The sequence below is a fragment of the Aythya fuligula genome, chromosome 4 (genome assembly GCF_009819795.1).
Source record: "Aythya fuligula isolate bAytFul2 chromosome 4, bAytFul2.pri, whole genome shotgun sequence".
Classification (NCBI taxonomy): Eukaryota; Metazoa; Chordata; class Aves; order Anseriformes; family Anatidae; genus Aythya; species Aythya fuligula.
The window spans coordinates 21,087,489-21,101,840 of NC_045562.1; the positions used below are offsets into that span (position 1 = coordinate 21,087,489).

General features: G+C 37.0%; 1 protein-coding gene across 15 annotated transcripts in view; it reads right to left on the reverse strand.

Annotated features, from left to right (window-relative positions):
• TENM3 (teneurin transmembrane protein 3) overlaps nt 1-14,352 on the reverse strand; it is a 416,659-nt gene that overhangs the window by 95,756 nt on the left and 306,551 nt on the right. For all 15 annotated transcript variants that reach the window (XM_032186162.1, XM_032186160.1, XM_032186159.1 and 12 more), the window contains one exon: nt 1,914-2,036. In XM_032186162.1, the coding sequence (XP_032042053.1) occupies nt 1,914-2,036 (123 nt within the window). The remainder of the gene's footprint in view (nt 1-1,913; nt 2,037-14,352) is intronic.

Here is a 14,352-nt window from a genome sequence, read left to right on the forward strand (position 1 = left end):
CTTCCTTACAGTTTTCAGTAACTAGTGTGATAGCACAGGGGCCCCCTCATTAAATTTCCTACCTAGTCATCACCACGCTTTGCCTTCTACTTAACTTTCCTTTTGTGGTTTAAAATGTGTATTCTTTGGTCCATCTGTTGCTTAGTATTGATGTATGCTGATAAATAACCACTTACTATATTCTGCAGAGGATAGCATTTTAGCAGCGGACGAAATTAACCCTATTTTCTTGTATAGTGTTTAAGGACATAAGGAAAGAAAAAAAGGATTCAATGTATTTGTTATTTCCATTTATCTTTGAGGCACAGTATAACAGCTTCTAATTTGTAAAAAAAAAATAAAAATGATGAAGGGGAAAAACTAATTTATATTTATAAAATATTTACAAAAATAAGTGTATATTTTAAAAAAATATGTATATTTAAAAAAAATAATCTTGGCTCCTCAGAGCAGAAGACAGCAGGATGATGAGCTGTCACTGCAGCATCAATATTCATTAACCATACAGTAGCTTTTTGCTATTCATTCAAAACAAGTAAGAACACAGAAAGAGATAATGAATATCTAAGTGCAAGAAAAAGGCGGTAGGGTAAAGGAAATGAAAAAGGAAAAAGTCCTACTGGAGAAGTTTCATATGCTTAAAAAGATGTAAGAAAAAATGAACTGAGCTGTATCATTTCTATAACTTGGAGCTGTGATAACTTGAAAATTTTTCAAGATGTCAAGTGCTGGCAGAGGCTTCCTCCTCCTCAGTGGTAAGGAGGTCAGCTCTACCTTGCGAAAGGGAAAATGGATTTTTCTGTAATGAAGCAAATACCGCATTCATCAACCATTTAAATCAAGTTTTCCATTCAAAAACTATTGATTTTAAAGCCTCTGTTAGCCAAAAGTGCACAGGCTCTTAAATGTTTTGAGAATCTTAAAGGGCAACATGAAAAAGGTCGATAAAAAATAATCCCTTTATGTGGTTTGTATTTTAAAAGCTCCTACAACAAAATTAATAAAATTTTTTTTTTTTTTGATTTTATATATTGGCTGGATGATTCAGACTCAATATTATACGCTAGACATTTTTAGATAACAAATGAACATAGTACACATGACCTATTATGTTTCAGAGAGAAATAGAAAAAAAAACAAAACACCCTCATTATCAGAAAAAAACAAGAGGCATTCTGTAGCAAGGTCATCATGCCATAGGAAGCTCCTTGGTCATGAGTTGACTTCTACACACAGCTAACAGAGAAGCTTTGAAAAATATGCAAATCCCCCTGTGGAGCCTCTTCTGGTGCTGATCCTTTAGAAAAGGGTTGATTATGTCCCTCTGTCGCAGACAAGGCTTTGGTCTGAAGACTATCCAGAGCTCAACAGGACTCCTGAAGTCTTAATCTTGTGTCAAGTTCCCCTTATGAAATAGCGTGTTCTGTCACCTTGGGCACCCTGGCTTTCCTGTGGCCATTTCTGCAGCCTGGGAACCCTCAGGGAAGATGGTCTGAGCCAGCCTCAGCACCAACTTGCATCCTCCAGGGACCCCACAAAAATCATTAGGTTATCAAGGATTTTGGAGTAAGAGGTTTTACTTTTTTGAGCATGACAAGAGGTTTTCTGTCCATACCCAATACTGCTTGTAAAATCCCATAAGAAATTTTGGTTGACAGTCAGCTTTCCTAATAAGATCAAGATTATCACTGAAGACTAATAACTACCTTCACATGTTAGGTTAGGTATTCTTTCCAATTGAAATACAACTTCTGTTTCGTATCTGCATGCCTATTTTGAATTACTACTATTTTCAAAGGTTCTGTACTTCCATTTAAGTACAGAGTTTTGAAGGAAAAGTCTGGTGATGTAAACCAAACACAAAGAAAGGAAACACCTTGAAAGGAGGAAAGGAATTGGTGTGTTTCACTTACCATTTTCTCCAGCAGGTACTGTTACAGGATGTGTTGGCACAGTATCAGAATTCACTTTTCCATTCTCAAAGGTATCGTTTTCAGTTTGCTGCAACTGCCAGTTGAGGCCAAACAGATGCATTGCTGGTGGTGAAGGATACAGGTTATTTGATGCTCTTAACCACAATGACAAATCACATAAATAATGGCTTTCCATGCTTTGCAGCAGAACAGAAAGTCATACATTAAAAAATTAAATTACAGGAACAAGCATTCAGAGACTAATAGTTCAACTTAGCAGTGGCATTAAGCAATTACTACCACTGTCCTTTAATGACACAGCGCTTTTGGTGAATACAGCTGACAAAAAGCTCACCAGTCTCATTTTGAGTCTTTTACTGGTCCCAAATCGATGTTCAAAAAGATAGGCAGTAATTATGCCCTTTCCTATTTTTTTTTCCATTTTTGATCCTTCTAAAGAGACAAACCATTTAAGTGAGCTCCTAAGTGACCTACTGAAATAAATGATTTCTGCAGCAGATGGATCTGTTCTGGTTAGCCACGAAGAGGAGAGGAAGAAGGGTGCTGTGGGCATTATAGGGCTAACATATGACTTTACCACTCCTTTCCATGCTGTCACCAAGACCCTGTGAAACCTCAAGTTTCGTGCTAATCCTGTATGCTAGTCTACAGCACAAGGCCAGGACCACTAGTAGGGCTGGAGACAATGGGTATTATCTGCTGTAGTAATGACAATGTGCAAGGTAGGTTTCGGAAGTACTTCATTCTCCATAATCCCCTTGGAGATTGTCCAAAGCCACCTGGATGTGGTCCGGGGCAAGCAGCTCCAGGTGGCCCTGCCTGAGCAGAGGGTTGGACCAGATGGGCTGCAGAGGGCCCTGCCAGCCTCGGCCATCCTGTGATTCTCTACCGCCTGCCTAAACTTTTAGAGCAAAAATATGGAAAACCAATTCACCTTAATGATATACTATGATACACATAACATATGCAACTTGTTGCCGTCTGCTTGTCGGTTTCCTTCTCTTCAAATGACTCTAGGATACCACCAAAAATTATTTTTATTATAATTACTATAATTTCCTTTGGGATAACATGGATTTGCTTATTCTACAAGAGCAGTTACATCCAAAGATGAAATAGTATTTTGGTGCTACTGAGGAATAAAAATACACTGGAAAATTCTTCTGTAATGATGTATTTTAACTATTAGTGCTGAATACAAGGAAGATGATTCAGAGCATCTTGTTTCTTCTCCTCCTTCTGTCCCTGGAATAGATCACTGCTATAGTCGATGTTACTCATTCCTTCTATCCTAATGATAAGCAATTCTTCATTCTATTTGGTTTCATCTCTAATCTTTCAATCTCTCTGTATTGACCATGGCAACCCTTACTTAAGACAAACAGACTGCAGTGTAAGTTTAGTTAGGGAGACAGCAAACACTGCAGAATTAAGACCCTCTCTGCCAGGTCTTTGCCTTAAGCTCAGCACTAACAAAACAAACAAAAAAAAAAACCACAGAATGCAACCGAAGACCTATTACTGAATGCTTCAAAGACTGAAATCCCCACTAGAGATGACATATTCTCTTTGTTCCAAGTCTCTGACTCCACTATTACTCTTCTTTCTCAGACCTTAAATTGCCTGTCAAAGTCTGATAATGTAGAATGTTCCCTGACCCTAAAACCTTATTTCTTTTTTCCCCTCCCACCTCTTGTTAAAACACAAATCTGACCACCACCATTTCTGGCACGTTGCTAGAATTAACCATTATTATTTTGTCCCTCCTTCAGCTGAAATTCTTATTTTTGCATTAATCATCTAATGAATTTACCTGTTTAAATATATTTCATCAAAGTCTCTAGGGTCAGATTCTACTATCTGTTATATCAGTTCACTTCACTGGCAGCAATGAAAGACTGCAAATAGCTAAATATTTCATGATTCAAACTCAGTATATTTCTTGGAGAACTAAATCACCTCTCCTAACTTTGCTGGATTCTTATCACTTTTAATACTTCACAGGAGGCAAACAAACAAACAAACAAAAAGGCATCTATTTTGAAATAGCTTTCTCCAGAAGTGCACCCCTTCCAAGCACATGAGCTCGGAACATCACTAACAGCTCTTTCTGCTGGTACTGTGTACGTGCCCTGTACCTCTTCATGCTTCGCTGGGAGGTCAGAAGGGGAAAATCTGACATGACCTTCTAGCCATTCCCTCATAATTCAAAACAGCTGGAATTTGAAGTCTTCAAAGGCAAGAACTGTGGGATCTATATTGATTACATCTCAAAGAATCATAGTTACTACAAGGTAAGTGACAATTACCTTTTCTTTGTGTTTGTGCTGATGTGTATCCCACTGTAGCTGCCTGTCGAAGATGGTAATAGTTGTCTCTCTCAAGAACACTATTGTTCTCTCAACTTTGACACTGAACTTGCACCAAGCTCAGTAAACAACATTTAATAAAAAGGAAGAGAATGATACCTGCAGCAGTTTCACAAATTTTTAATACTGGAATATTTTTTGAAGCAGACCAAAGATGTTGTTTGAGAGCTCTAATGACAACCCAAAACTTACCGTGTCTGCAAACACACTATATAATTCAACTATCTAATCCCTTTGAGAAAGTACTATGGAATTCAGAGAAGTCTCATTTTGCTACAGACATACGGGAACAACATGACAAAAATAGGCCTATGGATACAGGACCAAAAAATAAAGCACCATTGCCTCAGAGACGTCAAGCTTTAAAAATGCAGGTAAACTGGCAGGTTAGGACAAATTCTGGCACTATTTTATCAGTGTATAGTTTACTCTTCCTTGTTTTACATTAAGATTGTTCTCTTCTCAGGCAGCCATCTAAACAATGGTAAACTTTAAGCTCTTATTGTTACAAGGATAGCTTCTGAAGGCACCTTCTAAAAATTCCTGATGCCTAAATGACTGATAAACAGCACCTGGTACTGGTAACTCTATACTGAGAGCACAGCTCAGTGGGAAGTCAAAGATTCTCAAGTCAAATGTAATGAACCAGTTCTGAATTTGCAGAGGTGGAATGATGCACGCAGCCTGCAGGGGTGTACATCCTTATTTGGTCTCCTCAAGTCTAGAAAAGGATGAAGACTTTCTTGCATCTTTGGGAGGCGGATGTAAGAGTTCAATCCATTCTCCACTATTTCTGAAGATTTTTTTTTTCTGTTATATTCAGAGAAATAGTAAATCCACTTCTTTCAATAAAGAATGTGTTATATGAAGCAAAGTTAAGGAGGAATGTATTTCTCATTTGCCAGCTGCTATCTTAGTTGCAAATCTAATGTAAAGCAGTTTATTGATTTTGGATTAGATATTGGCTGTCAGTTCTGATTTATTCTCATTAAATTTGGCATTTTTTTGGTGTTGGACAATGACAGTGAACACAGCAGATCCTTCCTAGAGTACCAAGTTCTGAGCCTGTAATTAGGCTGCCAAATCAGTGAGGGTACTAACACTGTAACATCTTTCAGTATTGGCACATCTTTGATGGCAGCAAGGACTTGTCTGAGAATGGCAGATGTCTCTAACGAGGAGGCACACAGCTTGTGATGGTTGTGGTCACAGACCATAACAATTTAGTCCAAATAACCCACAGCTGCAAGAAGGGATGAACCCTCAGTGAAAGGGTGAAAACATGGGTTGTCACAATCACACGTGCCAACAAACCCTAGCAAAAACCTCCTTTTACTTGTATCAAGACAGGGAAGACTGCCCCTATTGAGGATCAGGGTGACTTCTTAAGCACAGAAATAGACGATGATATCCTCTGCTTCTTCTGCCTGTTCAGTCCACATCTCCATTCTGTGAAGTTATCTCTAGCTACCACCAACAGGGCTTTTTTACTTGCAGGTGTTGAGACAGTATCTTACCTTAGGACTGACAAACTTGCTTACGGCGGTATTTGTACTGCTACTGGCCAGGTTATCAGCTTTACGATCAGCCTTTAGAGCACAGTGATAGTTTAAATGGTGAAGACTATGTTCCCTTCAGCAGGGTGGGAAGGAGAGGCATTAGGAGAAAGGCCCCTGGGGTCTGCGTGTATCTTTACATGAACACAGTGCCTGTGGTGGTGGATACAGCTGAATTCTCCAGAGCAAACCTTAAACATATGAGCAATAACCACAGTAACAATTTGGTTTTTCTTCTTCCCTTTATACGCCTTCAAAGCAGCACATGGCCTACATGCCAAATGGACTGGGATACTCAAAAGATTCAGAGCTCAGATTAAAGAAGTGCATTTATACCTACAGTAGCCTGTAAAAAACAGCATTTTTGTTGATGGTATCAAGTAATCTTACCATCTGTCACCATGCAGTTCACTGAAGGGTTTCTAAAGCACCTTAAACTACTTTTTCAAGCTTGGTTGGTCTTACCTTTCAATCTCTATAATCAAATTCTAGTTATTTTGGTTTGAAAGCAGCCTACAGAGTCTTCATTTCCGCTTAATAATTAAAAAAGCAATGAAGTATATATTTCATAGCAAATGTTTGAAAAAAAATTACTTGTTTACACTTCTATAAAACATTTTACGATAATCTGTTTCAGGAAAAAGAAGCTGCTCTATCAGGCCCTTTCATTCATTTTAGGCTGCTAGCCTATTTACCTTGTATGCTCATTTCTCAAACAAGTATTGCTGTACTTATTTCATTCTTTCTTTCACTCTTTAAAACAAACTTGTTCTTGAGCAAATACACTGTATTATCACTTCAAAACCGTCTTCAAAACTTTCTACAGTAAGCCAAAAAGAAATCAGTGTTTTTATTAGCAGATGGTAGGAGAGATAGATAACTGTGTAACCGTGTGAGAGAAGAATGGTGAGAGTTGACAAATCCTCAGCTTGGGCAGTGCTTTCCCTTCCCTGTCTTGCTCACTGGCTCAAAGGCCTCTTCTGCCAAAGTTATGACAGGCAGAGAAGAGAATTGTAACAGAAGAACGCTCAAACAGTAAGAGGATAGGGACAGCTAGTTGGTAGAGAAATTAGACAGGTGTCAGCCACCTCCAGTATCTGGGCTGCAGCAGTTGTCATTTGTACTGGAGAGCTCTAAACAGAAAAAGTCTGGACACAGATATGAGTATACATACTATGCAGTAAAAAAAAACAAAGTAACTTATCTATTGGTCTGGTCAAAATTCAAGGGTGTCTCTAATAAGTCATCAGCATCAACCACATCTGTTTTTAACATACTGTGATTGACAGTCAGGCTCATGAAAAACAAAGGGCACAGCAAACACCCGATAAGCTGTGCGAGTGTTAAGTATTAAACATGCAGGTGGTAAGGATGAATAAGCAAAACTGTATGCATATAAGCAGAGTCTTTATTCACTGAAGTAGCCCTCCAGCAACTGGATAGGTAATGAGAGTTTGAGCATGAAGTCTCTAAGAACTGGCTTGTTGTGCCAGTAACCCAACAGGTGACATTATGCATTTGGTAAATCTGTCTTCTGCAGAGCAAGAATTCTGAAGGGGACAGCGCACTTCAGGGGAGCAGGAATTTCACAGACAGGTAGATCCTTTTAAGTAGAAAGAAACAGAGTTGCCTGAATTGGGAAACAGACTTCCAGTACTCCTCCAACTCTTCTTACAACAGATGAAAAATTAACACTAGACAGTAGAAAAAAAAAAAATATCAGCTATCTCAAAGTAGCAAGCATCTCCCCAAGATCTCTGGAGATAAGACCTGTGGACTATGTTCTATAAACATAAAATACTTAACACTGTGGGGAAAGTTGGCAAGAGGAAGGAGCCAAGCATTGTTGGTGACCCTCCTTGCCTCTGCCATGCATTTTACAAGGTATGTTAATCAACTCTTATTATTCATGAAGCTGTACTTGAAGATGAACGTCTTGCTAAGATATTGAACATATCTTCCAGGTCTGTAACTTCTGTGGATTTCTGGGTGCTAGTGCTTTCAAACTATGGTTTACTAAATTGCTTCCCTAGAATTAATAGAATAATATATATGCACACTTGCACATAAGGAAAAGTGAATATCATTTATATTTAAAGCAATGCAAAAAGATTATAATTTAAACTAAGCAAATTGCAATTATTGCTCAATCTTGTTGAAGGATTATCTTCTAGTTCATCTCCCTGTTGGCAATACATTTTCAAATGAAATATTTGAACACTGAAGTGGTTTTTAAAATTATCTCCCATATATTTTTCTTGCAGCTATAATTAGAGTCTGAATCTATTTTATTCTGAAGGACCTGGAGTGGACCAGAAGATGTGCAAATCAACTGTCAGTGATTTGCATTCATTTCCTCTTTCCTAAGATAATAGGATGCCTTGGATGTTGCTGCAGATCAAATAGTCAATTAAAATAGTAAATTAAAATTTTAAATAAGTGAATTACAAGTTATAAAGACAAGTTCTTTATTTATTACTGTCTTTCTCAAATCAACAAAAAGCCTGTTATTTCTAAATTTAAAATAACTTGAAAGTGCATTTTAAGACTCTTCAAAAGGTTAGCCAATGGGAGCATCACATATTCATTAAAGTTTCTGAACCTGTATTCTGAATGTAAAGTATTTGGTACAACGTTATAAGAAAACTTAGTGATGCCTATCAAGATGAATACATTAACTGAAGAATTGTGATCACTTTCCTCTTATCCTTAACTATTGAATGGGTCCATTGAATTTTTTGCAGGGAAAACAGTAAAATCAACTTATACCCTCCATTCTTCTTTTTTTTCTCGGAACCTTTTAATAAAATATTTGCAAACCACATCACAAAAAATTGTCTATAAGAAATATGGCACCAAATAAGTGCCAGGTATCTGCTATGGATAAACTTAGTTTCCTCAACCACCAATCAAAGATGCTGTTTTAAAGTACAGTTGCATTCAAAATGTTAAGAAAGATGTGCAGTGATCTCAGTGTAACTATTTTTACCATGTTCACCAAGAAGTGGAATGTTTATTCCTCTGTAAACTTGTGTGTCTAGATGTCTCGTTTTAGTTGTCAAGCCAGTGACTTTTATATAACAATGGTCTAATTCTGTCAACAGCATTATGTGAGGCACATTCAAAGCTTAAGGGAGAATCCAGATTTCTTACAAGAGAGACAAAGATCATTATTCAGTAGCCACTTATTTAAATAGCGTGTATTTGTTACAGCTTGTTTCACATTTACCATTTATTCTGATGATCATCCAACATTCTCTGATACGTAATAGTCTTCAGTATTACCTAAATAGCTGTTAGTATTATCCTGGGCCTTCTCCTGAACATTTTTTTTTCTTCCAGATAACGCTGTTCACAGTTAACAAGATGGTGAAAGTCATTACAGGTACAGAACTGATGGGGAAGTGCACATTAGATTGCTGACTCCTTTGAGACAAGGGCTGTTTTGTCTCTCTTAGTTCACAGAAGGGCATGAAAAACATTCCATAAATTTGGGGTTTCTATCTAATAAAGTCATAATCAATGATTTCCTTGTCAAGCATTTTGGAAAAAAAAAAAATCCCCTGATTTACACTTTTCAAGACAGGGTTAAGACTGCAGGATAATTACTTCTCTGTATTCCTTCAGGCATTTCTTTACTCTCTTCCTTCTCAGGCTTTAACTCCTTCCTTTTCCTCCTTTAACTCAGTTTGTTCTTATCTATTTTATTTTGTTTCTATAGCTCCAACTCTTGCTCAGGGTGACATCCTTTAGATGGCAGCCCTCATAAAACAGCAGTGTTAAGAAAAGCAGTACCAACGTAATGTCTCAACATCCGATGGAAACATCTTACTTAGGCAAGAGAATCAATGAATGGGTCCAAGCATTTTTATAGTTCAAAAGCTTTATTTATTACCAAACCCTCCACTACCAAATCTCTCGAGGGATATAATAATAATAATAATGAAATGGCACTATATGATCATGCATAACCTATTTGCATGTTGATGGCATAGAGAAGTGCAGTCTGATGAAAAGATTTAAGAACCAAAGGAAAAAGAAACAGAGGCCAATTACTGGGATGTTCAAAGGACGCGCCAAGCTGGGATTTTATAGCATAGAGTTAAACACTTGTGTTGCGTATTTCCATCTCATGACTGTCTAACAAAGATCAAAGCTTTTTTATTCCATATTAAGAATGACAGAATATTACAGCAAACATGCAATAAGGAGAAATGTAATAAGATTTAATAAAAGATGATAATAAGGTTTGATAAGAACTTTTGGAATGTCACCAAATTTGGAATGTAAGATGAAAGCATCTGCATGTAGAGATTGTAGTGTGTTATTTGGAACCCCGCAGAGCTAAACTGTGATTAGAAATACATATTTTTCCATAAATTAGCTTTTGTTTAGAATTTCCCGCTGAGATCATATGCAAGTCAATTGTGCAAGTCAACATATAGGTTTTCTCATCCTTTGCTGTTGTTAGGCTTCATGATATCACAATTACAGCTGTCCACTTATAGATCAAAGGTAGGTGATTGAAGCCACAACAAAATAACCTGTAACCTCTTTACAACAATTCCTTTAAAGTGACTTACATCTATGCTAGATAAGTATCACTCACCTATCGGAACTGTACAACTGTGTAGCTGCATAAACCAAACACTACATGCAGATTAATTTGCAACCATGCAATTTCCACTTAATTTCATATTAAAAAAAAACAAAACCACAAAACCAAAAACACACACAAAACGAACACACTGAGTTTAGCACTGAAGAGATCTTTTTACAAAACACATCCACTATAAACTTGTAAGCTACTAGCTATCTATTTGTACATGCTAACAAACTTGTGCAAATCCTTGGTTCAAAAAAGTTTCAAGATTTAAGTCAGTTCAGGAATTTCAATCATGCTCCTACTGAAACCTGTCCATCACCCTCAGGTTTAAGCTCGGTTCCTTGTGGCAATATATATAAGAAATATAGCTCCTCACTATACCACCAGGAATCATGACTGGGTAAGTAGCGCTGTCTCTGGGCCAGAGAAAGGAGTAAGGGCACAGGAGGGACTGGCTACTAGATGGAGCATGCTTTATTTTATTGTCATTAATGTGTTTTATGTGGATTGCAATAACACACCATGACTATAGTTCCTCTGGAGGCTTCACTGAAGTGAGACATGGCTTTTATGAAACTATTCCTGTGAGCAAAGATGCACTCTAAGCACATGAAAAATACTACTAATAAAAAGAAAACAGAAAAATTAATTTATCTTATATGAGTTATGAAAGAAACCTATGACATAAAGACAACCCTACTGTTAATTGTTTGTAAGGCCAGTGAATTGTGCCTTGTAAGCCACTTTGCACTTTTTTTTTTAATAGTTATGTAAACCCTGGGAAAAAACAAGTTAGAATTAGTTTCACATTAAACATTCCCCCAGCCCCCACCAAATAAAATCTGCTAAGGCAATGAACTATAAAACCTCACAGGTGATATTAAGAACAGGCAGTCTTAGCTCTGGAGCAGCACTAAGATTGATCAAGAGCACTGACTACTCTTGCTACCGTATGAAAATATACTGGATCAGCGATAAGGATGTGTTTTAAAATTATCTAGTCTTGGCTCCAGGTGAATTGAAATAACAAGAAGGATTCAATTTCTCATTTTCAAACTTGTGGATACCTGCACATCATTACCTCTTCTTGAGATTACTAATAGACAAGAAACACAGAAAGAAGCTGCTGGAGACTGAAAACCTGAAAAATAAGTTGAAAATCTGAAGAGCTATTACTTGTCAATGTGAAAAGTTTTGGAGTCAAATGCAGATCCACTGCCTAACAAAAAATGCTTCAATAAAAGCTGCTGTGAAACTTGGCATTTCAAAGATGAAAGAGAAGATGAACAGCAGATGAGTTTGAAGCTTTCACAAGTGAAGATAAATGTATCATAGCAAGTTATTGTGTTACACACCTTTTGAAACTCAAATACATGACTGGTTGGCAAAGGGTGTTAACAATATGCATCTGGCTCTTGTTTTTGCAATTTCAAATTAAGTTTTAATTAAATAATAATAACGGTCTTCCTGTACCATAATAATGTAAAATCAGAAATATTTTTCATTAAAAACATCGGAAACATATCTGTTTCTTGCCTTAAAGGCTCATGGAGCTAATTATCTTTCCCAATGGCTGAATTATCTTTCCCATGGATGAATTTCCCAATTCATCCATCATACCTAACCAACCCCCCCACTGCCCGCCCCATATTCCTCCTGTAGAGATATTAGAAGAGATGATTTTGTGTAATTCTGTTTCATCATGTTTTGGCAAAAACCTTCTTTCTTGGTTGTTTGCTTGGTTTTATTATTGAGGGAAATTGAGCATTTCAAATGCACACATCCACATAATCTGAACACTTTTCCTTTTCTTGAATTGTAAAATTACAGGTGTTGTTATAGGTGGTGATTGCTAAGAGAAGACCTTCTTTTGGTTTTGTTGTGTTTTTGTGAGTGAAGTCTTCTGAAATGGCATCCATGTGAAAATGAAGAATCTCATATTTAAAGGTTCCTGCCTACTTCAGAGGCCGCCTCTATTGCATCCATAATTAATCACTGCAGTGGGGGAATTACACCTGTGTAAAAGCCGTGTGTACTTGCCATCCCAGTCATAAATGTAACATCAAAGGAGATTGCTCGCAGCAAGTTTGGACATATGTACTTGACCTTTTATTCTAAAGTGCTTGTGTATGGAGAGGTTTACAAAAAATCTCATCTAAATCAGGCATTTTACCAGCATGATTTTTTTTTAAAGCATTCAAAACAGAACAAGCAGTTTTCCTCACAGAAAAAATGCAAGAAAGGATTGCAATTTATAGAAGAGAAGCAATTTACAGAAATTTTATAATTTATACAGGAAACTACAACTTTAACACAGGTATTATTAATTCTGATATCACAGTGGATAGCACATCTCTAAGGGCTGGCTTTTTTCTTCACTAATACAAATCATAAATTAATGGGAACTACCAGGAAAGAAAAGAGGTCTGTAATCTTATGTCCACAAACAACTTAAATCATCCAAGTAATTTCATCTCTGCTTTGAAAAATGTCTTAAACATAAGCATAAATTTGAAGTACTACATATGCTCACATACTATTAAAATATAGCACACGTTCACCACCATTGATAAAACAGGAATTACATCTCTGAACTGCTCTAAGCCTGTTTATCCAAAAGAGTAGCTAGTATAATTTAACCACATTTCTGAAATACTCATAATTAGACTGAAAAAATGCTACTGTTTGTGGGTCTGCCAGAAGACTATAGGAGGAGTGCAGAAGGGCCCCCATCTCCACAATGATGTGCTTGTGAGACATTTCAGTATTCTTGGAAACACCATCCAGATTTTGAAAAAGCACCATACTGCACTACAGCACGACAGCAAAATAACACAATGTGGGCCCTACGGACAATGACATCATGTCACCTTTCGGTTTATCACTACACCTTATGTTGCCAGGATTACTGAGTTTCAATTCGCTCCACTGGGCAAAAGTGGAAGAGTGACAGGCCTATTGCCAAAAACCTTGTGACAAATCATAATTAAAACACAAGCCTTTTTGGGAGCAGAGGTGGGTATTCTCCTTGCCAGATTAACTTTTAATCCCTCAAAATCTTGTCAAGTCTCTTTTAACCTCCTGACTGCCAATTACATGTTCCTACATCCTTCTGTGTGAGGATTATCTTTCTCAGTAAGTGTTTTACTTTCAGTGTCACTAACAATAACAGCATGTGACATCCACAACACCAATCAAATATTAATACTGTGCACTCCTGAAACAGTAAATATTATATTATGCTTTGCACTTAGCCTGAAACACAGTGGCAAAATCTTTGCTTAAAAAGCATCAACTAAAGGCATTATCCATAATGGAATTCTTACTAGAAACAAAAAAGTACATTTAATGTTCATGCTTTAACACATAGATGTTCAACACATTTAGTTTTAGTGCAATTTCAATGAAAGATGTTACAAGCATTTTCAGCCTGATCACCCCTGACAAGGTGGTGAAGCATAACTTATTCATTTTCTGACTAGTCATTCTTTGTCTCCCAGGTTTGAAAGAATGTGGCAAACATAAGAAACTACTTTATTGTTTATAAATATTTCCACACTAAGGAGGCATAGCTAGCTCATCAGCAATGCCTGCTCTTTGTATTTGTATGAACATTGTGCAGAATCTAAAAGCCATGGCTATGAGATACCAAGGGAAAAATTATTTCATATTAGATAAAGCTGAACATCACTGCAATGCAGAAAATCATGGAATTACTAGCACTAATATTAAGCTTTACGATAAAGCATCAGAATAGTATGGACAGTCGTGCATATCTGAAGAATGTCATTTATAAAGAACAGGTCAGAAGTGAGTGAAAGGAGTTGATTGCCCTGATATTACTGAAGTATGGCCTACAAACACTAATTATCTGGCTTTTATAGTAC